Source organism: Callithrix jacchus, chromosome 5, assembly GCF_049354715.1.
Source record: "Callithrix jacchus isolate 240 chromosome 5, calJac240_pri, whole genome shotgun sequence".
Classification (NCBI taxonomy): domain Eukaryota; kingdom Metazoa; phylum Chordata; class Mammalia; order Primates; family Cebidae; genus Callithrix; species Callithrix jacchus.
In genome coordinates, this window is record NC_133506.1 from 33,901,446 (window position 1) to 33,926,772 (window position 25,327).

A 25,327-nucleotide genomic window follows, 5' to 3' on the forward strand; every position below is an offset into this window, starting at 1 on the left:
AAATCAAGATAGGGTCTGTGGTTCAGTGAATGCTAATGTACCAGTGTTAATTCCTCAGTTTTGACAAATGTATCATGGTCACATAAGATGCTAATATTAGGGGAAGCTGGGTGAAGGGGATATGGAAACTCTATGTACCAGGTTTTAAATTTTTCTGTAAATCTAAAATTATTCCAAAATAAAAGGTTTATTTTAAAAAATGAAGCTGCTCATTGCAGGGTGTGGTGGCTCATGCCTGTAATCTCAGCAATTCGGAAGGCCAAGGTGGGCGGATCACTTGAGGTGAGGAGTTTGAGACCACCCTGGTGAAACACGGTGAAACCCCATCTCTACTAAAAATACAAAAATTCGTCAGGCATGGTGGCACACACCTGTAATCCCTGATACTTGGGAGGCTGAGGCAGGAGAATTGCTTGAACCTGGGAAGCAGAAGTTGCAGTGAGCTGAGATTAGGCCACTGCACTTCAGCCTGGGTGACAGAGCAAGACTCCATCTTAAAAAACCAAACATCAGTGGGGCTTGGTGGCTCACGCCTGTAATCCCAGCACTTTGGGAGGCCTAGGCAGCGGGATTACAAGGTCAGGAGATTGAGACCATCCTGGATATCATGGTGAAACCCATGTCTACTAAAAATACAAAAATACAGTGAAGATAGATGGAGATTTGTCCTGAGGTAAACCTGGCACGCATTCCTCACATATGCAAGAAAGCTGAGTGAGTGTGAAATCAGAAGTCTGCACAGGACAGGGATTCCCAGTGGAATTCCAGTCCCTGGTGTTGTCTTGCAAGTCTGACTTGATTTCTGCCCTCCCTCTCATTTGATTACATAAGGTTTCCAATCAATATTACTCTTTATTTATTTATTTTTAGCCTAAGTTAGGTTTCTGTCACCAATGCGTTCTGGCTAAAAGCCTGAGTCTTTTCCTTAACTTGCCCCAAATGTCCAGTTATTATGGAATTCCACTGAGGGTTTGGCCGTTGGATGAGGCACTGCGGGTATTTTCCTTATCCAGGTCGACTTTCCCATCTGCGACACTGGCCTACCTAATGAGAGATTCCAGCAAATAGGGTGGCATGCTGAGCTCTCAAAATAAACATGTTATGACAGCCTCTGCACACAGTATTCAGACAACAATCCATTATCAGTGGTTTGCTCTTATTTTTTGATCCCTAAATGTATTTCCTGGCATTAAAAATAAAACAGCAGGTGCACTCCCTCCAAGAAGGAGAAGTATGTGTGTGTAAATTGGGCTTTTTTTTTTTTTTTTTTTTTTTACTGGAGGGGGTGTTCTGGGGTATGAGTGAAGGCTGGGTGAGGGCTCGGGCTGACAATTAGGACTACCTGGAAAATGATGTTTTCAATAGTGGAGGAAGTGGGCTCAAAGGTGCTTGAGGAGGCTCTGGGGGAAGCGCAGGACAGCAGCGAAGGCAGTCCTAGAGTGTGCAAGGCCCGGGACACAGATTTTTGGCATGGCCCCTGCCTCTTTCTGTTCTAGTCCAGGAACCATCTCTTCACCTTTTTTTTTTTTTTTTAATGTAAAATGTGCCATTCCTGCTTACTCTCATATTCTCATCACAAAAAAAAGGTACAGTATTTGGAACCTGTTACTATTGAAGATCTTGGTTTTGTAGTTCCCTAATACATTTATTTAATGCTGGATATATCATTATGTATGATGCTGTATCATCCATGGGTGGCTTCTCAGAGATAGTTACTGTGCCTTACTGATGAGAACTACAAATACAGATGTTGCCCAGAGTATGCAGGAAAATGTGAATAATTTATTTTCTGATAATGTTAAATTTACGGTTGGGAATTTTTTCTTTTCTTTATCTTTTTTTGAGACAGAGCCTCTGTCGCCCAGGCTGGAGTGCAGTGGTACGATCTTCTCAGCTCACTACAACTTCTGCCTCCCAAGTTCAAGTGATTCTCCTGCCTCAGCCTCCTGAATAGCTGGGACAGACACATGCCACTACACCTGGCTAATTTTTTATATTTTTAGTAGAGATGGGGTTTCACTTTGTTAGCCAGGATGATCTCCATCTCCTGACCTCAGGTGATCTGCCCTCCTCAGCCACCCAAAGTGCTGGGATTACAGGCATGAGCCACCACACCCAGCTGGAATTTTGTTTCTTCAATGTAGGACAATGCCTCTTCCAACCACGTCTTGACTTCTTTAGGCCCAAATTGCTGTGTTCCTATAATGTGGTTGTTTTCAGTGATGACTGCACCCCTGCCTTCCACATGCCACCATTAGCAGGGAGCACAGCAAGGGGCCTGTGAGCAGAGTGAGAAGAGCAAGCTCATTTAAGCAAAATACTTTCATCTCTTGTTCTCCATGGCTTAAGACCAATGAGAGAATAATGTCATCACATCAATTGGAGGCATGGAAGTACATCAATAGGAAGTTTATGTTGGTGTTGGGGAGCAACATCTCAAAAATCTTTGGTGGATGCTATGGACCAAATATGTGTTCCTCCACCTACCAGCCCCAAATTCATATGTTGAAGCCCGAACCCCCAGTTATAATGGTATTAGGAGGTGGGGCTTTGGAGGTAATTAGGTTTAGATAAGGTCATGAGGGTGGAACCCCCATTGTGGGTTTATTTATTTATTATTTTTTGAGACAGAGTCTAACTCTGTCACCCAGGCTGGAGTGCAGTGGCACAATCTTGGCTTCTTGTAACATCTACCTCTTGGGTTCAAGTGATTTTCCTGTCTCGGCCTCCTGAGTAGCTGGGATTACAGGTGTGCACGCCCATGCCTGGATAATTTTTGTGTTTTTTAGTAGAGACAGGGTTTCACCTGTTGGCCAGGCTGGTCTCAAACTCCTGACCTCAAGTGATCCTCTCGCCTTGGCCTCCCAAAGTGCTGGGATTACAGGCATAAGCCACTGGGCCTGGCTGGGTTTAATGCCTTTATAAGAAGCAGAAGAGACACCAAAGCTTCCTCTCTCCAACATGAGAGGACATAGCAAGAAGGCAAGAGGAGAATAGGACCCCTGCCAGGAACCAAAATGGTCAGCACCTTGATCATGGACCTCTCAGTCTCCAGAACTGCAAGAAATAAATTGTTTAGACCACCCAGGCTGTGGTATTTTGTTATAGCAGCCTGAGCAGACTAAGACAGAGGAGATAGGCACAGCCAATCCAGGAGGGCAGACTGAGAGGGGATCTGGAGTCTGCCAAAGTGGTGAGGTGACTGCCTGGAGCCAGCCAGGGAAGGGGTGCACAGGTAAAGGATAACTGCCACAGGTATCCCCCTCCCCAAGATCACCTTGGCTGTGGTAAGCGGGAGGTGGCACTCTGGTCTGAAGACAGAGGTACAAGCCAAGGCATATACCCACTCAGGCAGCTCAAGGGCAAGCATTTGCAGAGCCCAGAGCCTTGAACTCATGCTGTGTCCCATGTGAGTGAGAGTTAACCCAAATCAGCATGTCAACACCATTTTTCACAGCCTAATCTCTTATGATCTGGTGAAAGAAATTCTACGCCAGCCAGCAGGTGTGAGCTTGTAAGGCTGCTCTTAGAACCAGACCTGGCTATCATGACTCCACAAACATGAATCCTGGAGCTCCTCAGGGCATATGGTCCACCCTACGTACGTGTGAGAGACAGGTAGGGGTAAGGGAGAGGGTTGGAGGGCACCCTGAAGAGGAGAAATGGCAAATGGGACCCACAGGGAATGGACTTGATCTGGAGCTCGGTTGCCCTGCTTAGATGGCACCACTCACCCTAGCCAGTCCCAACCACTGGAGAGGGACTTAGAAAATTTCAAGGTGGAAAATTGTGGTCAATAAGACTTACATGGCACCTGATCTTGACGGAGACACCCTTCCTAAGTGGCACTGCTAGTCCCAGAAGGGCACTTGAAAACTTTTGAGGAATACAGTCCAAAGTGCAGGACCCTCTTAAGGCACAGGGTCTGGCACAAGGGGCCCCACTTGCCTGAATCTAATGGTGTTACTACCATCTGCTGCATACTGTTTATTAAGACTTAACAGTAGGGAAAGAAGGTGGGTTCAGCACTGACCCAATGAAGCTTCTATCCATCCCCTCATCCATCCCTCCCTCCATCCATCCATCCCTCCCTCCATCCCTCCATCCATCCACCCACCCACCCACCCATCCCTTTCTCCCTCCCCCCGTCCATCCATCCATCTAACACATGTTCACTGAGCACTTACATCATGCCAGTATGGCATTAGGTTCAGGAGAAACAGCAATGGGTCTGACCAACTGTTTCTACCCCAAGCTGGTACTGCACAATTAAAAAAGAAGGAAAAATAAAACAAGAAAAAAATGGCTACAGATGTATTCCACATACAGCTGTTCCGTTAGAAATTTTTCTCAGTTACAGTTCTTGAAAAGTGTTCCAATTACTGTGACTGTATACAACTTACCCCCAAATGACAATATTTATTTTATTCATGTATCTGCTATATGGACCTCTCTCTCTCTCTTTTTTTTTGTTTTGAGATGGAGTTGGTGCCCAGGCTGAAGTGCAATGGCGCGATCTTGGCTCACTGCAATCTCCACCTCTCAGGTTCAAGCAATTCTCCCGCCTCAGCCTCCCGAATAGCTGGGATTACAGGTATACGCCACCATACACAGCTAATTTTGTATTTTTAGTAGAGACGGGGTTTCTCCATGTTGGTCAGGCTGGTCTCAAAACCCTGACCTCAGGTGCTCCACCTGCCTTGGCCTCCCAAAGTTCTGGGATTATATGCATGAGTCACTATGCCCAGCCTCTTTTTTTTAAAAAAAATATTTTCCACGGATCTACATCTCTTATTGTCTGCTCTCAATAGGGTTAGTTTGTCCCTGCTTAGCTTGGCGTCAGGTGAGGGTGGAGGGTTGAAGCTGGGGCTAGAATCATCTGATGGCTTCCTCAGTTGTATGTCTGGCTATCGATGCTGACTGTCAGCAGAGCCTTAGCTAGGGCTGGTAGTTGGAACACCTCTTCATGTTTTCTTTATGTGGCTTGGGCTTTCTCCCCGCATGGTGGCCGGGGTCCAAGAGTGAGCATTGTAATAGGGAGCAAGCCTGGTAGAAGCTATGTCTTCTTTATGACCTAGCCTCAGCAATCACATAGCATCACTTTTACCTATTGGTTGGAATGCTCACAGGCTCAGCCAGACTCAAAGAGAAGGAATATTGATCCCACTTCTCAGTAAGAGGAGTGTCAGTTACATTGTAGGAGAAGCATGGGATGGATCATATAGATTGGTGTGGCATCTCCCAGGTTGATGCTTTCAATGTAAATAAAACAAAACAGACTGGTGTAGTCATCTTTGGAAAAAAAGTCTGTCACGAAAGCTTATACTGCTGCTCCTCCTTCTTCCAATGCTATGCCTTTCCAAAGACACTATACAAAGTGATATTTTAACATTACAGTTTGAGATGAAGATGTTCTCCAATTTAGCTAATGTTTCTAGTCAGAGATCATGCTGTGGAACAAATTTGAATTGTGCGCTATGGAGAATCCCAAATGTTTTACTGTCTTGCATCTCATGTGTCTCTTATTTATTGTACATGTGTGCTTTTCTCATAAGTTTCAAAGTGTTCTAATGTTTAGTCTTTAATTTTCCCTCAAGGTATATGTGTGCATGTGTGTTTTATTTTTATGTTGGTTTAAGTGAAGCCCTCAAAAGATTTTAAAAATTAGCAAAGAGCGCAGAAAAAAACATATCATTTATGCCAGGCATGGTGATGTGTGCCATTAGTTCCAGCTACTTGGGAGGCTGAGGCAGGTGGATGGCTTGGGCCTGGGAGTTTGAAGCCAGCCTGGGCAACATAGCAAGGCCCTGTCTCTTAAAAAACAAACCATCTTTTAAAGAACGACTCACTTGGATCTCTCCTCCACGAACTTGCACCTAATATTACATCTTGTCTTTCTGGCCGGTGCAGTAAGTCTTAATGTCTTACATTTTATGTAAAGGCCATATTTTAAGCAAAGTTACTTATTGCTTGTATAATTTTCTGTTGCATTGATATATTTTTTCTATTAAAAATATTTAGGTGCCTTAGGTTGGAATTGAACAGAATTTTGCCCATTTTAATTAATGGAAAAAATTTAACAGCTTTCCTCCTAGAAGCAGAATTTCAGGAATGAATTAAAACCACTAGGAGGGTGATAGCTGTATGTTCGTCATCTCCCCAAGGGCTTTTGGGCAGCTTTCCCAACCTCTGTGCCTGTCACTTTTCTAACTCCCATCACCTGTTGTTCTTCCAATTAGTCACCCATCCTTGTCTGTTACAGTTGTTCAGTATTAATTGTGTTAGAATGCATCTGGTTGCAAGTAACAGAAAACTCAACAAACTCTGGTATACATAAGATTCCTGACCCTCATAAGACAGGAAGGTAGTACAGGGTTTGTGTAGCTGCTTGAGTATTACCTAAACAAGCAGGCTCCTGTCTTTCTGCTCCACCTTCCTTAGCACAGTCCTCCTCATGACCTCCAGGCTGCTGTGTACCAGGTGTCGCCTAGTTCCAAGCATGAAGCAGGGGAAAAGTGAAGGACACAAACTTCTCCAAGGGAAGAAGGCAGGAAAGGTTTCCTTTGATACTTCTGCCTACATCTTATTGGCGAGGACTTTGTCTCACTGCCACCCTTAGCAGCAAGGAAGGTTGAGAACTGTGTGCTTTGCTTTCCAGACCCTGTAGTGTAGGAAGGCAAGGGAGTGGTTGAAATAGATACTGAGTTAGCCTGCTACATAATTTGTCACACTGCGTTGAACTGAAACGTGTTGCTTGGATCCACAGTGTCCTGGACATAGCCTTGTTCCTATGCTAGCACATTCTTACTTTTCTTTTTCCTCTTCCTTCCTGTAGCTATTTTCCTGGGGGGTGAGGTGTGGTCTTGAGGAAACACTCTTCAATTTTACGCTTTCTATGAGGATACTAGTTCCCTTATCACCCATTCCTCACCTCAGTTAGAAGAGACTAACTTCTGAGGTGAGGAGTCAGAATCTTCTTTGCTCCTTTCTGCTTTTCAGACACTCGTGCCTTCACCTCTACTCAACACCCTGACCCCTCCCTCTCTGAATACCCAAGGTCAGACTCAAGGCCAGGTCCTTCGTGAAGAATTCCACCATTCCTCCCTCCTCTTCTCGCTCAGTCCAAGTTTCCTCATTTACACTCTCAAAACACTTAAGTTGTATCTCTCCAATGGTATTAATTATTTTCTTCGGTGAGGTGAAAGCAAGTTATTGAAAGTAGTACCGTTGACAAAATGTCTGGAGCATTGCAGGTGTTCAAAGTAGTATCTCTTACTATTATTATTACTGCCTTATCTCTATCAGATTCAGCTCTTTAATGAGAGGCTCTAAATCTTTTGTTCCATTCACCTTTGTAACCCACACCAGACCTGGAATAGAGCACTACTCATAATTAATGATATGCCCATGTAATTAGAGGGCGGCGAGTAAAGAACATCATTTCAGAGGAAGGGTGCTGTAATTGTGGGATGGGAGAAATTCCTTGAGCCTGGGTGGAAGCCAGAATCTTGCAGAGAAGCCCCTTACTCCGTCTGTACCGAAAACAGGTAGAGTGGATTGCCGTAAGATTCCTAAAGACGCAGGTGGAGTGCCTCTTCTGTGCTGCGATGAGGTAGGTGTATCCGTCACTTTACTCCTCCCTGTCCATTTGATCCGGAAAGGGAGGACAGAATGCGCCCCGCGCGGCGAGCTGGGATAGCTGCGCAGGCGCAGCTTCCGGCTCCGTGTCTCGGGAATTATTTGACGCCTCTGGTTCAGCCCCGCAGAAGGCTCTGATCTGGCGCACTGCGCACGCGTAGTGGCCCACTTGGCTGGGGAGTTATTTGACGCCGCCGCCCCTGGCAGTCGGAAGTTGCCTGAGCTGAGCCCAGCCGGCTGGCCCGACTGGCCTTCGTCGTCCCTTGGCGCCCTGGGAGAGTGGCCGACGGGTGGACGACGGACCGCCTGAGGACGGCCGGCCAGGGCAGCGAAGGCGCCGGCCCTATGGCACGGGTCGCGTGAGGCGGAAGGCCAAGTGCGGCCGGCGGCGGCGCCCGCCCCAGCGATGCGGGCCCCGCCCGTAGCCTCAGGTAACTGGGTAGCCGGCCCCGCCGCGGCCGGACCCTCCCCTCTCCTTTCCTTTCCTCCTCTCCGGGCGGTCTGGGGATGGCTGAGGCTTGTTTCTCGACCCTGGGTGCTCCAGGGGCCCGGCCTTTGGAAGCGCATCTCCACATTTTTGGGAGACCCACGGGGGCGGGGAAATCTCGGCCCTGGAGTGGGCGGCTGCTGTCGAGTCTGTGTAAACCGGGTCTAATCCTTAGGAGCTGCCCCGGCCGGGCGAAGCTCTCCCCTGGCAACCTGGGGGAGGGGGCGGGTCTGGAGCGGAGCGAGACAACTCTGGCAAAGAATTTGGTCCAGCAGAAAGGGTAGGCGAGTTGCTGCCGCCCAGTGGGGACGATACTGCCCATTGCACAGTGACACTGAAGAAGAAGATAATGAGTAAAGAGCTAACCCCCATTAAGCGATTCTTATCCGCTGGGCATCATGCCAGGCCATTACGTTAACCACGTCTAACTTCACAGCAACCCTGTGAGGTAGGATTATTGTCCCCATTTTATTGATGAGGTGACTGAGTCCCTGGGTTGTTGGGTGACTTAATTACCCAAGGTCACATAGCTAGTAATTTGAACTGAAGCAGTTCCACTCGAGAGTCCCAAGTGCCTAACAATTAGGGCAGTGGCTCTCCAACTTTGCTACACAGTAGAATCACCTGGGGGAACTTTTGAAGGTTTCTGATGCCCATGTGGCATCCCAGACCAATACAGTCAGAATGTCTATTGAGTGAAAACCAGACTTCAGTATATTTTTTTAAAGATGCCTAAGTGATTCCAGCGTGCAGCAAAGTTTGAGAACCGCATGTAACTTGATAATTCTGCATCTCAAAATGCATCTCTGCTTCTCCACCTTAAGTGTGCAGGAGAATTGTCTGGGACCTTGTTAAACATGCAAGTTCCACCGCAGAGATCTTTTCTTTAGGTCCGCTGACCACTACACCTTGTGAAAGACTGTTGGGGGTGGGAAGTAACTTTCTCTGCCGGGATTCAGAGTCATCTGGAACATTTGAAATGTATGCATCTTATGCAAAACTGTTCGTTTGCAATTTTCATAAATATACAGTACTTACGGGTATAGCATCTCTAACCTCTGGGTTGTTTTTACATATGCTATTCGTCTGCCTAGACCATCCTCTGAGCTTTCTGGCCGCTCCACCCCAACGCCTACACTTCTGCTCTCTCCTGTATACATATATACACCCTTTTCTTTTCTTTTTTTAGACAGAGTCTTTCTCTGTTGCCCAGGCTGGAATGCAGTGGCTTGATCTTGGCTCACTGCAACTTCCACCTCCTGAGCTCAAGCAATCCTCCCACCTCAGCCTCCCAAGTAGCTGGGACTACAGCTGTGTGCCACCACGCCTGGCTAATTTTTGATTTTTTTTTTTTTTTTTTTTGTAGAGTTGGGGTTTCTCCATTTTGCCCAGGCTGGTCTCAAACTCTTGGGCTGAAGGGTTCCAAACCCACCTTGGCCTGCCATAGTGGTGGGATTAGAGATGTGAGCAACCATTCCCGGCCTACATACTCTTTTCTTCCTTTCTCTGGCTATATAGCTTTAAACATTCCCCAAGATATCTCTGTCCCTGATCCCCACCCACCTTGAGTCCTTCGAATTTGCTCTTTAGCAACATCATAGTGAAACTTACCAGTTATTTTTCGGGGTAGTAATTCTGTCCATTCTTCTAGATTATGAGAAGCTTTAGAGCAGGGACCATGTTTTCTTCATCTCTGTATTCCTTCCAGTGCTTTGACATACAGACTCACAAAGCTTTTACTGTTGGAATGGTTGGGTCCCTTTATGTTATAGATGGATCACGTTGCAAACAGATTCTTCTCTATTTACATTTTTGTAAAAGACGTTTGGTAGTTCCCAGCTTATAGAGTTTTGTTCTTTTTGCTTAGGAATGAACATTTTAGTTCTATTCAGTCATTTGTCCAGCAGTTGAACACACACACTGAGTTCTTACCAATTGCAAGGCACTTCGTAGGACTAACCATGTGCAGTCAACATTGCTTGATTTTTAATGTCTAATTTTATCACAGACGCAATCATGTCTGTAGGGAAAGTCTTTTTATTATTGTTAGGCCTTTGCATGTGTTCCCTACTTCATTGTCCAAAAAAGTGTTTAGTTGTCATCCACTAAATGGCACAACCTTGTTGGTATTTGGGAAATACAAGTAGATAGAATTGCCATTGGTAATAGTTCATTCTCTTCACCGAGAGAGATGATGTAAATACTTAATGAGGAGTAAAATCATGATGTCACAGGAATTGACAATTTAGCACATATTTATTGCAGAATGCCTGAACTGCCGTTGGTCCATTTGCCGTATTTACAAGTTTTAAAGGAAGGCAGGCCAATAATTCAGATTGGATTTGTTCTTGGCTGGTCTTAAAACCATGTAAGGGTTTGCAAATGTTAGTGAATATGTGTGTGAAGGTCATTATGAAGAGGTTTTTGGACAATACATATTTTTTTTATAGCAGTTAAACATGACAAAGTATGTAGACTAAATTAACACATTTTATAAAATACTCCTTTTTTTTTTTTTTTCCTGAGACGGAGTCTCAGGACAGTCGCTCTGTCCCCCAGGCTTGAGTGCGGTGGCATGATCTCAGCTCACTACAACCTCTCTCTCCTGGGTTCAAGCGATTCTTCTGCCTCAGCCTCCTGAGTAGCTGGGACTACAGGTGCCCGCCACCATGCCTGGCTAATTTTTTGTATTTTTAGTTGAGAGAGGATTTCGCCATGTTGGCCAGGCTTGTGTTGAACTCCTGACCTCAAGTATTCCACCCACCTTGGTCTCCCAAAGTGTTGGGATTACAGGCGTGAGCCACCATGCCTGGCCTATAAAATATTCCTTTTTTTTTTTTTTTTTTGAGATGGGGTTTCGCTGTTGTTACCCAGACTGGAGTGCAGTGGCATGATCTCGGCTCACCGCAACCTCCGCCTCCTGGGTTCAAGCAATTCTCCTGCCTCAGCCTCCCGAGTAGCTGGGACTACAGGTGCGCACCACCACGCCCAGCTAATTTTTGTATTTTTAGTAGAGACAGGGTTTCACCTTGTTGATCAGGATGGTCTCGATCTCTTGATCTCTTGACCTCTTGATCCACCCGCCTCGGCCTCCCAAAGTGCTGGGATTATAGGTGTGAGCCACTGCGCCCGGCCAAAATATTCTTTATAAAAATTTTCTTCGTTCTGTTTTGTACTGTTTGCTCAGTTTTCAGGCTTAGCACTAATAGAAACTGATGGGACAATTTATGTTAAATTCGGATACTCAAGAAACTTGTCCTTGTGTCTCTGATCAGATATGGACACAGTATCCAGTTCTTGCTTTAGCACATGGAAGAAACTTAATCTTTAAGCCTGAAAGTTTAAGTCTTTAGTTGAGCCCCAAAGTAAAGGTGAAAAATTCCACATGCTCAGAGAACAAAAGTGACTCTAATCATGATAGCTTGGGACCTAGAAATGGATTCTGTTTAATACTAGGTACTCGTCAGTGTTAGCAGGTGTGTTTCCTGACATGTGCAAAGACTTTTTGGGCAAAATACTTGATTTTCTTTGGTGCAAGGTGATTTAAGTTTTAAAATTAAGCTGCATGGAGTTTCATTCTAACTTTTTATAGATGTGGAAAATAACTTGGCCTAGGCTACATGGTTAGCTTCCAGCACCTCCAGTACTAGAACATAGCCCTCCTTCCTCTGGACAGGGTCCCCTTTCACCCCTGACCCCGGCTGCATGAGAAAGGTTGTCTTGTGTATTGTTGTTTTGTGTTTGCACGTCTGTGTGTGTCTATGGGATAGGAAAGTGGAGAGAGTGATCTGCTTATGTTTGAGAAACTCAATTAGGTATCTAGAGGCTCTTCAACTTATGATGGGACTACTTCCCAATAAACCTATCAAAGTTGAAAAGATTGTAAGCCAAAAATGCATTTAACATAGCTATTGAACATAATAGCTCAATGTGTTTAATATACCTGCTGAACAGAATAGCTTAGCCTCATCTACCTTAAACATGCTCAGAACATTTACATTAGCCTACAGTTGGGCAAAATTATCTAGCACAAAGTGTATTTTATAATAAAGTGTTGAATATTTCATGTAATTGAATACTGTACTGAAAGTGAAAAACAGAATGGCTATGTGGATATTCAAAGTACAGTTTTAACTGAAAGCATATTGCTTTCACACCCTGGTACAGCTGAAAATCATAAGTTGAGGACTGTCAGTATAGTGAGTACTTGGTGTGTTTTCACACACTTAGCTATATAAACTGGGGATAAAAAGATAAATAAGACACAGCCCCTTTCCTCAAGGAGTCTAATCAAAGTTGAAAATAATATAAAATAATATAAAATAATAGTGTAGCATCTGAAGCAGCTCTGTGAAATAGAATTTTCTGCAATCATGGAACTAAATCTTATCTGCTCTGATATGGTAGCCACTGGCCACATGTGACTCGTAAGCACTTAAAATGACTAGCGTAACTAAAGAAGTAGAATTTGATTCAAATAGTTTAATCTTAAAACTATTTTAATTAAAACTATTAAAATTTAAAAATTTTTAAAATTTAAATAGTTACATGTGGTGATAGCTACTGTATTAGACAAAGAAGGTCTGAGGTATAAAAGATGAGAACTGTGGTGGTGCTGGTGGGGGCAAACGGTATTCAAATATTCTTTGGGGCCAGGCACGTTGGCTCATGCCTGTAATCCAAGCACTTTGGGAGGCTGAGGTGGGTGGGCCGATCACCTGAGGTCAGGAGTTCAAGACCCACCTGGCCAAAAAAGATGGTAAAACCCCATCTTTACTAAAAATGCAAAAATTAGCCAGGTGTGGTGGCATGTGCCTGTAATCCCAGCTACTCAGGAGGCTGAGGTGGGAGAATTGCTTGAACCCAGGCAGCAGAGGTTGCAGTGAGCCAAGATTGTGCCACTGCATTCCAGCCTGGGTGACAGAGCAAGACACGGTCTCAGGGGAAAAAAACAAAACAAAACCAAACAAATATTCTTTGGTTAGATTAGCAAGCACTACTGCTTTCCATTTTTTTTGCAGGTTGGGGGAGAGATGCAGGCAGAACCTGTCTTTCTTTCCTGTAATTCAGGTGTTTGATGGGATCTCTAATAGCATCTGGTATATAGGTGAATACATTCCTTTTTGGCCAGCTTTATTGATGTTTGCCTTATGGGGTCAGTAGGACTGCAACAGAAGAATGAACTATAGTCCTTTTGCCTTTATTAGTCATGAGGTTATATGGATGAACTTAGTGGACCTGTGTACCTTAAAATCCAGCACAGTTCATTTATTTGCTCAATGTTTTAGCACCGTGTACCCTATTTTTCCCAAGAGAAATAGGCATGCCTTATAATGTATAACTTCCATTGGTACATTTTAAAGTGTGTCAACTTAGGTTTCTTTATTTGTTCCTTCTGCCAGGTTACTCTAGATAGGCACTGCTGGTATTCTCCCTGTTTTATAGATGAGGAAACTATGACAAAGAAATGCCAGGTGGCCTGGTGCGGTGGCTCGCCTGTAATCCCAACATTTTTTGAGGTTGAGGTGGCAGGATTGCTTGAGCTCAGGAGTTTGAGGCCAGCTTGGGCAGCATAATGAGACCTCATCTCTATAAAATTTTTTTAAAAAATTAGAGTATGGTGACATGCACCTGTAATCTCAGGGACTTGGGAGGCTGAGTGGGAGGATTACTTAAGTCTGGGAGGCAGAGGCTGCTGTGAGCTGAGATTGTGCCACTGTGCACCCCATGCTGGGTGATAGAGTGAGACCTTGTCTCAAAAAGAGAAATGCCAGTTGACTTGTCCAAGGTCATATGGTGAGGTATGGAGTCTATACAAAGGGAAACAGCTTTGGACTTGGAGGCAAAAGGTGGAGTTTCTTGTCCCAGCTCTGCTGTTACTTGATGTGATCCTGAGTAAGTCATAGCTTTACTTTGTTTCCTCACCTAGTGGTTAGTGATGTCTGTCCTACTTAAGCTCCTTGGGTTCTTATTGGAATAAAATGAAGTAACATGTGAAAGCTCTTTGAAAATGATCAATTGTGCAAAAGTACATTGTGCTCAAGCAAGAACTCAAGTAGATTCCCTCCTTCCCTCCTGTGTTTCCTTCCTTCCTTCTTTTTTCAGATGGAGTCTTGCTTTGTTGCCCAGGCTGGAGTGCAGTGGCATGATCTTGGCTCACTGCAACCTCCATCTCCTGGATTCAAGCAGTTCTCCTTCCTTAGCCTACCCTGTAGCTGGGATTACAGGCACCTGCCTCCGCACCTGGCTAATTTTTATATTTTTAGTGGAGATGAGGCTTTGCTATGTTGGCCAGGCTGGTCTCGAACTCCTGACCTCAAGTCCTGCCTTGGCCTCCCAAAGTGCTGGGGTTACAGGCATGAACCACCATGCCCGGCCTCAAGTAGTTTTTTTGTTGTATTCTGCTGCTGTCATAACTCATCAATTACCATATTGAATACTACTGTACCATGGTGTCCTCTTTGATTTCTCTTGTCTTCCTCACTATGAAACTTTCTCCTGGGCAACCATTGTGTTTTGTTTATATTTGTATCTCTAAATCTAGGACAAATTTGACATGTAGCTGGTGTTTAATGTTTGTTTCATGAAATAACTGATGTCTGGATATGCTTTACAAAGTTTTAAAGAATTGTTCTCTGTAATTAGACTTGAAGCTCCTTGGGAACAGGGATGATGTTTATTTTTTGTGCTTGTTGCATAGAAGGCATGTAATAAATATAGGTTGAATCAATTAATGTAATTAATATCAGGCTGTGGTCTTAGAGTGTCCACCATTGTATTGATTATTTGGGTAATTTGTCATTTAGACCAAACTTGCATGTTATTTTGTGGTGGTGCTTACAAGCCATAAGCTGTTACCCAGCACACAGAACCTCCAGAGAGAATTCCTAGAAAATGAGTATATATAGAGTTGGGAAGGAAATTAAGTGATCTGCAGGGGAGCACTGTTGACTTCTTCCCCTTCTTCCCATCATATTTACTTCTGGAGCATTGAAGTTAGAGATTTCTCTGCTAGCAGCTCAGGTTGGTAGTAGACAGTCCACTAGTGAGGAGACTCAAGATCCGTAACTTTGCAGTTGAAGTCCTTTATTATCTAACTTCAGTTATGTCTTCATATCTTATTACAGTGCCCAACTCCTCCCACTTATCTCCCTGATTGCCCTCAACCCTAGCCTATATGATAGTCACATTGGAGTTTCCTCTTCTGCTATACCTTCAATATATCTTAAACACTTCCCTCAGATTGCTTTAATAGAAATTTATTTCCTGATGTGTCATTCCTCTGATAAGGTTAAACTTTCTTTTCTTTCTTTTTTTTTGAGACAGCATCTTGCTCTGTTGCTCAGGCTGAAGAGCAGTGGTGTCACCCTGGCTCCCTGCAACCTCCACTTCCTGGGTTCAAGTGATTCTAGTGCCTCAGGCTCCTGAGTAGCTGGGATTACAGGTGTGCACCACCATGCCTGGATAAGATAAGGTTAAACTTTTGCTCATTAATTACAAATATTCAATCCTGGCATTTAGAGTCCTTCAAAATTGGTCACTGCTTACCTTTGAAACCTTACCACCTTCTACATACAGCATTCTTTCCTTTCACTCTGGGTTTTCAGTTTCTGGTGCTTTTTTTTTTTTTTTCCACCTGAAGCAAGTGTCTTTTCTTTTTTACCCTCAATATTATCACCTCAATTTTCTTATCCCTGTCAAAACCTTCCTTCAATGCGCAGTAGTCAGGAAGACTACTGTATTTGTAGTCTTCCTGAGCTTACTCTGTTTTCCAGCTCAGCATATTTTTCAATCAAAGGTAGTCCTTTTCCTTTGAACTTCCATGTTATCTTGCCTATAAATATTTAAAATTATCACATCCAACATTTTAATATTCTAACATGTTATAGTTGTTATGGTATGTATTATTTCGTTTTCATGCTGCTGATAAAGACATACCCGAGACTGGGCAATTTACAAAGGAAAAAGGTTTAATGGAGAAATGGTAGTTCCATGTCTGGAGAAGCCTCACAATTATGGCGGAAGGTAAGGAGGAGCAAGTCACATCTTATGTGGATAACAGCAGGCAGAGAACTTGTGCTGGCAAATTCCAGTTGTGTCTTTAAGAGTAGGCTGGCCACTGACAATACTGGGCCTAATGGAACTCCCTCTGACAAGTCTATCATTAGACTTTGCCTTCATCCTTTTTTTCCCTAACAGCAACCAAGATGAAATAAAATGAAGTTGCAGGACCTTCATAGTTAGGTTCTAAGCCCTGTCCCTGCAGTAAAGGTGGGTTGGGGTGACTTCTGGGGCACCAGCAGCTTATACAGAGTATATACTTTTCTATCCTCTTTCCACAAGGATTGTGCTAATTCAGTTACCAAAACTAGTGTATGCCTTTATCTGTGATCAGAGGCATACATTGGACCATAGATAAGTTCTTTTTTAGCCAACATTTTTTTTTTAATAAAAAAAATTGTATTTACTTAGAAGCATTCAGAATGTCAACAAAACAGCTGCAACTTTTTTTTTTTTTTTTTGCAATTACAGAGTGGTATTCAGTTAACAGAACAACAATTATTTCGTATAAGCTGCATCAGAGACAACTGAAGATGAAAAAACTACCATCCCCATATATAACTAATTTGTGCTGTGCACCAACAAGAACCTGCTTTAAATTTCCATGCCAATTTACAACCCCCATACTGTACCAGGCAAGGTTAGTGGCTATTGAAAATACCACCAGGACAGGGCTATCTAAAGACACATTCGGTAGTGTGTTAACTATACAAAAAAAGACACCGTACAGTTTAAAAACAAATCTTACACAGCCTTACATTTCAATCTTTTTCTTTAAAAGGAGTGAGTTGTGTACAGGGGGGTTAAATGCTTTATAGACAAGAAAACAAAACTGCGCTAGAACCAACTTATTCATCATCATCATCATCCTCTTCATCCTCATCTTCTTCCTCTTCCTCCTCATCCTCTTCATCTTCCTCCTCTTCCTTCTTTTTCTTGCTTTTTTCAGCCTTGACAACTCCCTTTTTGGCTGCATCAGGCTTTCCTTTAGCTTGATATGCAGCAATATCCTTTTCATACTTTTCCTTCAGCTTCGAGGCCTTCTTTTCATAAGGCTGCTTGTCATCTGCAGCAGTGTTATTCCACATCTCTCCCAGTTTCTTTGCAACATCACCAATGGACAGGCCAGGATGTTCTCCTTTAATTTTTGGGCGATACTCAGAACAGAACAGGAAAAAGGCCGAAGGAGGCCTCTTGGGTGCACTGGGATCCTTGAACTTCTTTTTTGTCTCCCCTTTAGGAGGAATATAGGTTTTCATTTCCCTCTCGTAACGGACCTTATCCGCCTTTGCCATATCTTCAAATTTTCCTTTCTCTTTAGCAGACATGGTCTTCCACCTCTCTGAGCACTTCTTAGAAAACTCTGAGAAGTTGACTGAAGCATCTGGGTGCTTCTTCTTATGCTCCTCCCGACAAGTTTGCACAAAAAATGCATATGATGACATTTTGCCTCTCAGCTTCTTAGGATCTCCTTTGCCCATGTTTAGTTATTTTTCCTCAGCGAGGCACAGAGTCGCCCAGTGCCCGTCCGGCTCTCACTTGCCCCGGTGCTGTCTCTATGGAGCTCAATGTACTGCATGGCTCAGCCAACATTTTTTTAAATTGTGAGTTTAATTGGTAACATTTAAAGAGTAGGAGACTTTGTAGAAATGTCCAGATTTTCTGTCTCTTCAAAAAGTGGATTATCTGGCAAGTCTGGGTCTACATTCCTACCAGGTGACAGCTAGAACTGAGTAATAAATGTAAACAGAGTGACTTTAAACAGAGCTTGTATACTCTCCTTTGCCATAGCACTCACTGTACCCACTTTGCTACTTCATATGTTACATTCCTAAATTGGTGGTTTTCAGTTTTTTCAGATCTTATAAGTGGTAATTAACTACCTTTGTATCCTGAAATTAACAGATAATGTACAACCTACTGACTGAGCATGGTGCCTCACACCTGTAATCTCGCATTTTGAGAGGTGAAAATGGGCAGATTGCTTGAGTCCAGGAGTTTGAGACTAGCCTGGGCAACATGGTGAAACCCCCCAAAATACAAAAAATTAGCTGGGCATGAGTTGGGAGGATCACTTGAGCCAGGGAAGTCATGACAGGGTGAGACCCTGTCTCAAAAACAAACAAACAAAAATATATATGGCCTACCAACACACAGTTTTTTTTTTTTTTTGAAAAATGAAACTTTCTAACTCTAATAAAGGAAAAGCATTACTGTCCAAATAAAATTAGTATTTCAATAAAAATATGTACAACTGTCCTAGAGGGCACAATGAAGTAGGCAGGTGCTGTGTCTACTTGTAAGTTGAGAAGTAAGACAATAATATGACACCTTTTTTTTTATGTTTGACTCCTTGAAGTAAGGGCTAAGTAAGTATATATGTAGTTCTTGCAATTGTGTTTCTGACACAAATGTGTGGTATTAGCTCAGATACCTCAAGTGGCCTGGCCATTGATTATATGATTTTTCTAGAGTTGTGAACAGTTCTTGGTTCTAAAGATAATGAAGTTCAGTCTTCTTCAATTTACATGAGTAATTTCATTATTGGAAAATTCAGTGTATTAAAATAATGCAGTGTGTTTTGTATTTATATGTAAATGAAGTTAATTTTTAGGCTTAGACAACTAAGTTCAGAATGATTTTCTAGCAGATGTTCAAAAGTCATGTGAGATGTAGCATAATTGTTCATTGTGCAGGACTGTCTCATGCAGTGCAGGATGTCTAGATTTCCTGACTCTGCCTGCAATACCAGCAGCCTGCCCCAGTCATTGTGCTATTTCCACAGTGCCTCTAGGTGACAGGTTTTTCTATTATAAACCATTACCCTAAGCTCTTGATTGGGTCCTTACCTCCTCATCAAAGTTGAGGGTTTTTTTGTTTGTTTTTCTGAGACAGAGTCTTGCTTTTGTCACCCAAGCTGGAGTGCAGTGGCACGATCTCAGCTCACTGAAACCTCTGCTGCCTGGGTTCAAGCTTCTCATGCCTCAGCATCCTGAGTTGCTGGGATTACAGGTGCCTGCCACCACTCCTGGCTAATTTTTGTACTTTTAGTAGAGATGGGGTTTCGCCCTGTTGGTCAGGCTGGTCTCAAACTCCAGACCTTAGGTGATGCCCCCGCCTCAGCTTCCCAAAGTGTTGGGATTACAGATGTGAGCCACTGCGCCTGGCCCTTTTTGTTTGTTTCTAATGTTTATCTTCTTTTCATTGTTTTACTTAATGTACATATAATTATAATGCATTTCCTTGTCTTAATGTTTTTTGTCTGTCTGCATTTTGTTAAAGTTTAGCATCTTTTTTTCTGTTACATACATTTTAATATTTTAGTTCAGCCTTTTCATTGTATCCCTTCTATATCTTTTTTTTTCTTTTTAGGTGGAGTTTTGTTCTTGTTGCCCAAATTGGAGTGCAGTGGCACCATCTTGGCTCACTGCAGCCTCCACCTCCCAGGTTCAAGTGATTCTCCTGCCTCCGGCCTCCTGAGTAGCTGGGGTTACAGGTGCGTGACACCACGCCCAGCTAATTTTTTGTATTTTTAGTAGAGATGGGGTTTCACCATGTTGGCCAGGGTGTTCTCGAACTCCTGACCTTATGATCCGCCTGCCTTGGCCTCCCAAAATATTGGTATTACAGGCATCAGCCACCATGCCCAGCCTGTATCTTTCTACTTTACATGTTTCTTGAAAACATTTTTCATTTTCTTACATTTAATCATTTAAACATTAATACATTTAGAGAATGAAAATTTCTTGCATTTAAAAACTTTAAAAAGTTTGCCAGAAGGATTTAAGAGCTATTAAACCTATTTTGATTGGTCTTTTATAATGTATACTCCTCTCTTCAGAACTGGGAGGGTGGTAGCCATTTCTTAAAAGATTTTCAGGCCCCACCTCAGACCTGCAGAATTGAGCTTTCTCTGGATGGGACCTAGGAGTCTGCATTTTCAGCTAGACCCTTTCCTCCCCTGATGATTCTTAAGTGTACAATAGAGTTTGAGAGCTAGTTTGTCTTTTTTTTTTTGGCCTTCTTGAAACCTGTTTTCTTTCAGTAATGTGCTGTCTGTGATGGACACTGAATATGAAATGTTCCTTTAATATTTGGAAATCATCCAGCTTTTATTTTTGCTAGTAATTAGCTTCAAACAAATGAACATTTTTCAATTTATATTTGAATATAACATACACATTTTTGGGCATACTTTAGTGGAATAAAGGGAATATTCTTTTTCTTATTGGTAAACCTTGACACTCTGGAACACGTGTTCAATGTCCACTGTGTGCCAGGGACTCAGACTTTCAGGTAATGAGGTTGCCATTCCAAAAAGGCTGACACATTTGTGGCTGATATATCTGTATACTACTAACGAATGAGCTAATGGGCAGCTTTATATGAACAGCCAGTAATAGGCACTCAACTGAGAGGAGTTGGTCTGAGGAGTCAAGAAAGGTTTTAACAAAGAGAGGACGTTTGAGTTGGGCTTTGAAGGCAGACTACTTCATAAGGTGGATCAAAGCAAGGAGTGGCAGTTCAGTCAGTGGGAGTAGCATGATCAGTGACCTAGGGTAAGAGAGAATTTGCTGGGTTTGAGCAATCATCAGTAGTTCTTTGTGACCAATGCGTGGGATGTTTGTGGGAAAGTGGCAGTAGAAGATGAGGCTGGCAGGGTGGTATATGCAGTTCCCATTAGAATTCTAGCAAGGCTTTATTGTTGATTTTTTTGATTTGGATAAAGGTCAAATTGTATACTGAAGAGTAAATGCAGAGAAGACAATAAAGCTGTGGAAAAGAAACATTGTATAAAACCACTGAACTTAAATCATTATGGATTAGCATGGGAATAGACCAGTAGTTGAACAGAACAGAAGTTTCATAGATTCTAGAATAAATGAAAATTTAGTATATGACAGAATTAGTATTTCAGTTTAGTGCAAAAGAATGTATTTTTAAGAGGTGATGCTGACACAACTGACCATACATTTAGAAGAAAGTAAAATTGGACTTTCCTACACCACTTTACAGAAGTAAATTCCAGATGAGTGTAAAAGTTAAGTGTGAAAAATTATACAGTTATCTTGCAGGAAATCTAGAAGATTGCATATTCACATTAGGGTCATGTTTTCAAATGTTTGGACTAAGACCTGTAATAAGAAATGTATTTTCTATTGTGACCCAGATCATATGCATATATTACAAAGGAAACAAGTTTCACAGAAACATTGCTTACCTTTACTATGTGTGATGCCCTTATTGTACATCCTGTTCTGTCTAATTAAAACAGAAGTATTATCCATAACATTTATTTCATGTCCCACAGTTTGAGAAACATTGATACTTTTGTGAACTACAGTTTGAAAAACATTGATAGAGGGGATGGGAGAGAGAAACCTTCTAAGCCAGACTCAAAGCCAGAAGCTATAAAATAAAAGTAAATATTTGACTAGAACAATGAAATTTTATTTTGTGCCAAGTTGGCAAGACCTAATAACATTAAAAGCACATATACCCTTTTACCTAGGAGTTTCACTTCAGAACTTATTCCATAGAAGTAAAAAGGACACTGCTTAAGGATGTATTAACAAGTATGCTTATTGCATCATTATTTTCTAGTGATGAAAAAATGGGGGATGAAGTGAATGCAAATCATTAGGAGACTGGTTGAGTAAATTAGGCCATGTAAATGCCATGGAATATTACTCAGCCATTAAAAAGAATCTGTTATTAGTAGGAAGGATATTCATGAGGTACCTGTACAATCCTTAGCTATGCATATATGTAAGTTATTTTAATATGATTGAACCTGGGCACAGGGGTTCATGCCTGTAATCCCAGCACTTTGGGAGGTCGAGGTGGGTGGATCACCTGAGTGAGTACAGGAGTTTGAGACCAGCTTGGCCAAAATGGGGAAAACCCCATCTTTGCTAAAAATACAAAAATTGGCTGAGCATTGTGGCATGCTCCTGTAATTGCAGCTACTTGGGAGGCAGAGGCAGAGGCAGGAGAATCACTTGCACCTGGGTGGTGGAGGTTGCAGTGAGCCAAGATGCCGCCACTGCCCTCCAGCGGGGGTGACAGCAAGGCTCCATCTCAAAAAAATTGAGTTAAAGTTTTGAGTGGTGCAAAATGCAGGAGAGAATAGACAAATGGGATCTAATTAAACTCCAGAGCTTCTGTGCAGCAAAAGAAACAATTGTTAGAATGAACCGGCAACCAACAGAATGGGAAAAAATTTTTGCATCCTATCCATCTTACAAAGGGCTAATATCCAGAATCACAAAGAACTAAAACAGATTTACAAGAAAAAAACAAACCCATTCCATCTTTGGGTGAAGGATATGAACAGACACTTTTCAAAAGAAGACATATATGAGGCCAATAAACATATGAAAAAAATGCTCATCATCACTGTTCATTAGAGAAATGCAAATCAAAACCACATTGAGATACCATCTCACGACAGTTAGAATGGCGATCATTAAAAAATCTGGAGACAACAGATGCTGGAGAGGATGTGGAAAAATAGGAACACTTTTACACTGTTGGTGGGAGTGTAAATTAGCTCAACCATTGTCGAAGACAGTGTGGCGATTCCTCAAGGATCTGGAAATAGAAATTCCATTTGACCAGCAATCCCATTACTGGGTATATACCCAAAGGTTTATAAATCGTTCTCTTATAAGGACACATGCACACGAATGTTCATTGCGGCACTGTTTACAATAGCAAAGACCTGGAACCAACCCAAATGCCCATCAGTGATAGACTGGACAAGGAAAATGTGACACATAGACACCATGGAGTACTATGCACCCATAAAAAATGATGAGTTTATATCCTTTGTAGGGACATGGATGAATCTGGAAGCCATCATTCTCAGCACACTGACACAAGAACAGAAAATCAAATACTGCATGTTCTCACTCATAGACCCGTGTTGAACAATCAGAACACATGGACACTGGGAGGGGAGCATCATACCCTGGGGTCTGTTGGGGAGGTATCTAGGGGAGGGACAGTGGGGGGTGGAGAGGTTGGGGAGAGATAACATGGGGAGAAATAACAGACATGGGTGACAGGGGGTGGGAGGCAACAAACTACCTTGTCGTATATATACCTATGCAACAATCCTGCATGATCTGCACATGTACCCCAGAACCTAAACTACAATTTAAAAAGATGTTAACAGGGTTACTTCTCTAACAATGACATAAGGAAGCTGAAAAAAAAAAAAAAAATGTTAACAGGGTTGTCTGTTAAGGAAGTAAATTATTTGGACAGGGAATAAAGTCTAACAAATAATGAAAAGGGTGAAAAACCACACTAAAGCAGAAATCCCTGTAGCATAATACACTTATGCATTAGTGTAAGAGACTATACAGTGTATATATTTATACTATATGTATATGTATGTAGTATATACATAAGTGTGTATATATGTTAATCTTAAAAAGCAAGGAAAAAATATGTGTGGAAATTAGTTGTCTTTTGATGGTGGTGGCTTCCTATCAGAGGCCTTCCCTTTTCTCCCTTATATTGTTGAGAGTACTTATTTCAAGGGGACACCAGGATATCCTTGGGGGAATTCTGTATAAATCATGAGGAAACTGAGGCGATTTTAGTAGTCAGATGCATTTTTCCTTCCTTTGAATTGTGAGTGCCTTGTTAGATGATGGTCCATTCCTCCTGCCTACCCATTTTCAGGGAAAGATCCAGAGGAAGAGGAAGGGGAGGGGGGGAAGGGGGAGAGAGGAGGGGGAGGGGGAGGGGGAAAGAGGAGGGAAGGGGAAGGAGAGGGGGGAGGGGAAGGGGGATTATAAGATCTTTATAGGGTCACTGAAGGGTACTTGGGCCCAGAGTCCCTCAGATTCCAAAGGAAGCTGAGTAGATTGAATTGGATGGGAGGGAAAATGTGTGAATTCCTGTGTATGGAAAGCAGAAAGAAAGATAGTTTGGGACCATACTGTTAATGACTTTGACTCTCATCCTAAGAATGTGATTTTCATTCTTTAAGTCTGTGATTCTCAAATGTTGTATGCTCTTCTTTTTAAAAAAAATTCTTTAAATATTTTTCTTTATACTTCAGTCGAGTTAGTCTTAGGAAAATGTTGTATACTGTTGATGTTTGGTGAGCTGTGATGAGGTTTCTCAGGATAAAATTAAACAATGCCAGTCTCTTTCCAGTTTAAGGAAAAAGTAGCTTTTGAGGATAGAATTTTTTTTTTTTTGAGATGAAGTCTTGCTCTGTTGCCCAGGCTGGAATGCAATGGTGTGGTCTTGGCTCACTGCAACCTCTGCCTCCTGGGTTCACGTGATTCTCCTGCCTCAGCCTCCCAAGTAGCGGAGACTACAGGTGCCTTCCACCACACCTGGCTAATTTTTGTATTTTTAGTAGAGACGGGGTTTCATCATATTGGCCAGGCTGGTCTCGAACTCCTGACCTTGCATTCCGCTTGCCTCGGCCTCCCAAAGTGTTGGGATTAGAGGCGTGAGCTATCACGCCCAGCTAGGTATAGAACTTTTTAAACGTTAATAATAACTACGTAGTTTGCTTAAACTGCTTGCTGGGCAAACAGATTTCAGAAAAAGTAGAAAGTGTAAGTTAACAGAAATGAATTGGAAAGGGCTAACCATCATTTATTCTTTTTATGAGTATGGCATTTATGGTTGTAATATTTACATTGCATTCATACAGATATGTTTTCTGCAGCTGACATCCCTCATATGTGCAGTAGACTTAACATATCATTTCATGGAGCGTGTACAGCATAGGCAAGATCAGTACATGCCCTGGACAGTGTATAGAATAGGGAGAGGCAACACATGTCATGGCTAAGACCATATGCCCTGGAGTGTAATAGATGTGGGTTGAAAACCAGCTTTGGCTAGGTGCAGTGGCTCACACCTGTAATCCCAGCACTTTGGGAGGCAGAGGTGGGTGGATCACTGCCTCAGGTCAGGAATTCCAGACCAGTCTAGCCAAATGGTGAAACCCCGTCTCTTCTAAAAATACAAAAATTAGCTGGGCATGGTGGCATGCACCTGTAATTGCAGCTACTTGGTAGGCTGAGGCAGGGGAATTGCTTGAACCTGGGAGGCAGAGGTTGCAGTGAGCTAAGATTACACCACTGTACTTCAGCATGCCTGGGC

General features: G+C 42.6%; 2 protein-coding genes across 48 annotated transcripts in view; one reads left to right on the forward strand and one right to left on the reverse strand.

The window, feature by feature from the left end:
- Positions 1-25,327, forward strand: part of RALGAPB (Ral GTPase activating protein non-catalytic subunit beta) — a 129,820-nt gene that overhangs the window by 13,275 nt on the left and 91,218 nt on the right. For 28 of the 47 annotated variants that reach the window (XM_078371667.1, XM_078371668.1, XM_078371669.1 and 25 more), the window contains exon 1: positions 7,848-8,069. The exons of 8 other annotated variants lie outside the window; for them this stretch is intronic. The gene's annotated coding sequence lies outside the window, so the exon portion shown is untranslated. Of the gene's footprint in view, positions 1-7,847; positions 8,070-19,558; positions 19,683-25,327 lie in introns of those variants that run through there. 11 more of the 47 variants (XM_054255341.2, XM_078371646.1, XM_078371648.1 and 8 more) reach the window with 2 other exon arrangements.
- On the reverse strand, positions 16,563-17,727 carry LOC100394717 (high mobility group protein B1-like). The gene has a single exon (XM_035298611.3). It carries the CDS (start codon positions 17,665-17,667, stop codon positions 17,035-17,037), a length of 633 nt encoding a protein of 210 aa, XP_035154502.1. The 5' UTR covers positions 17,668-17,727; the 3' UTR covers positions 16,563-17,034.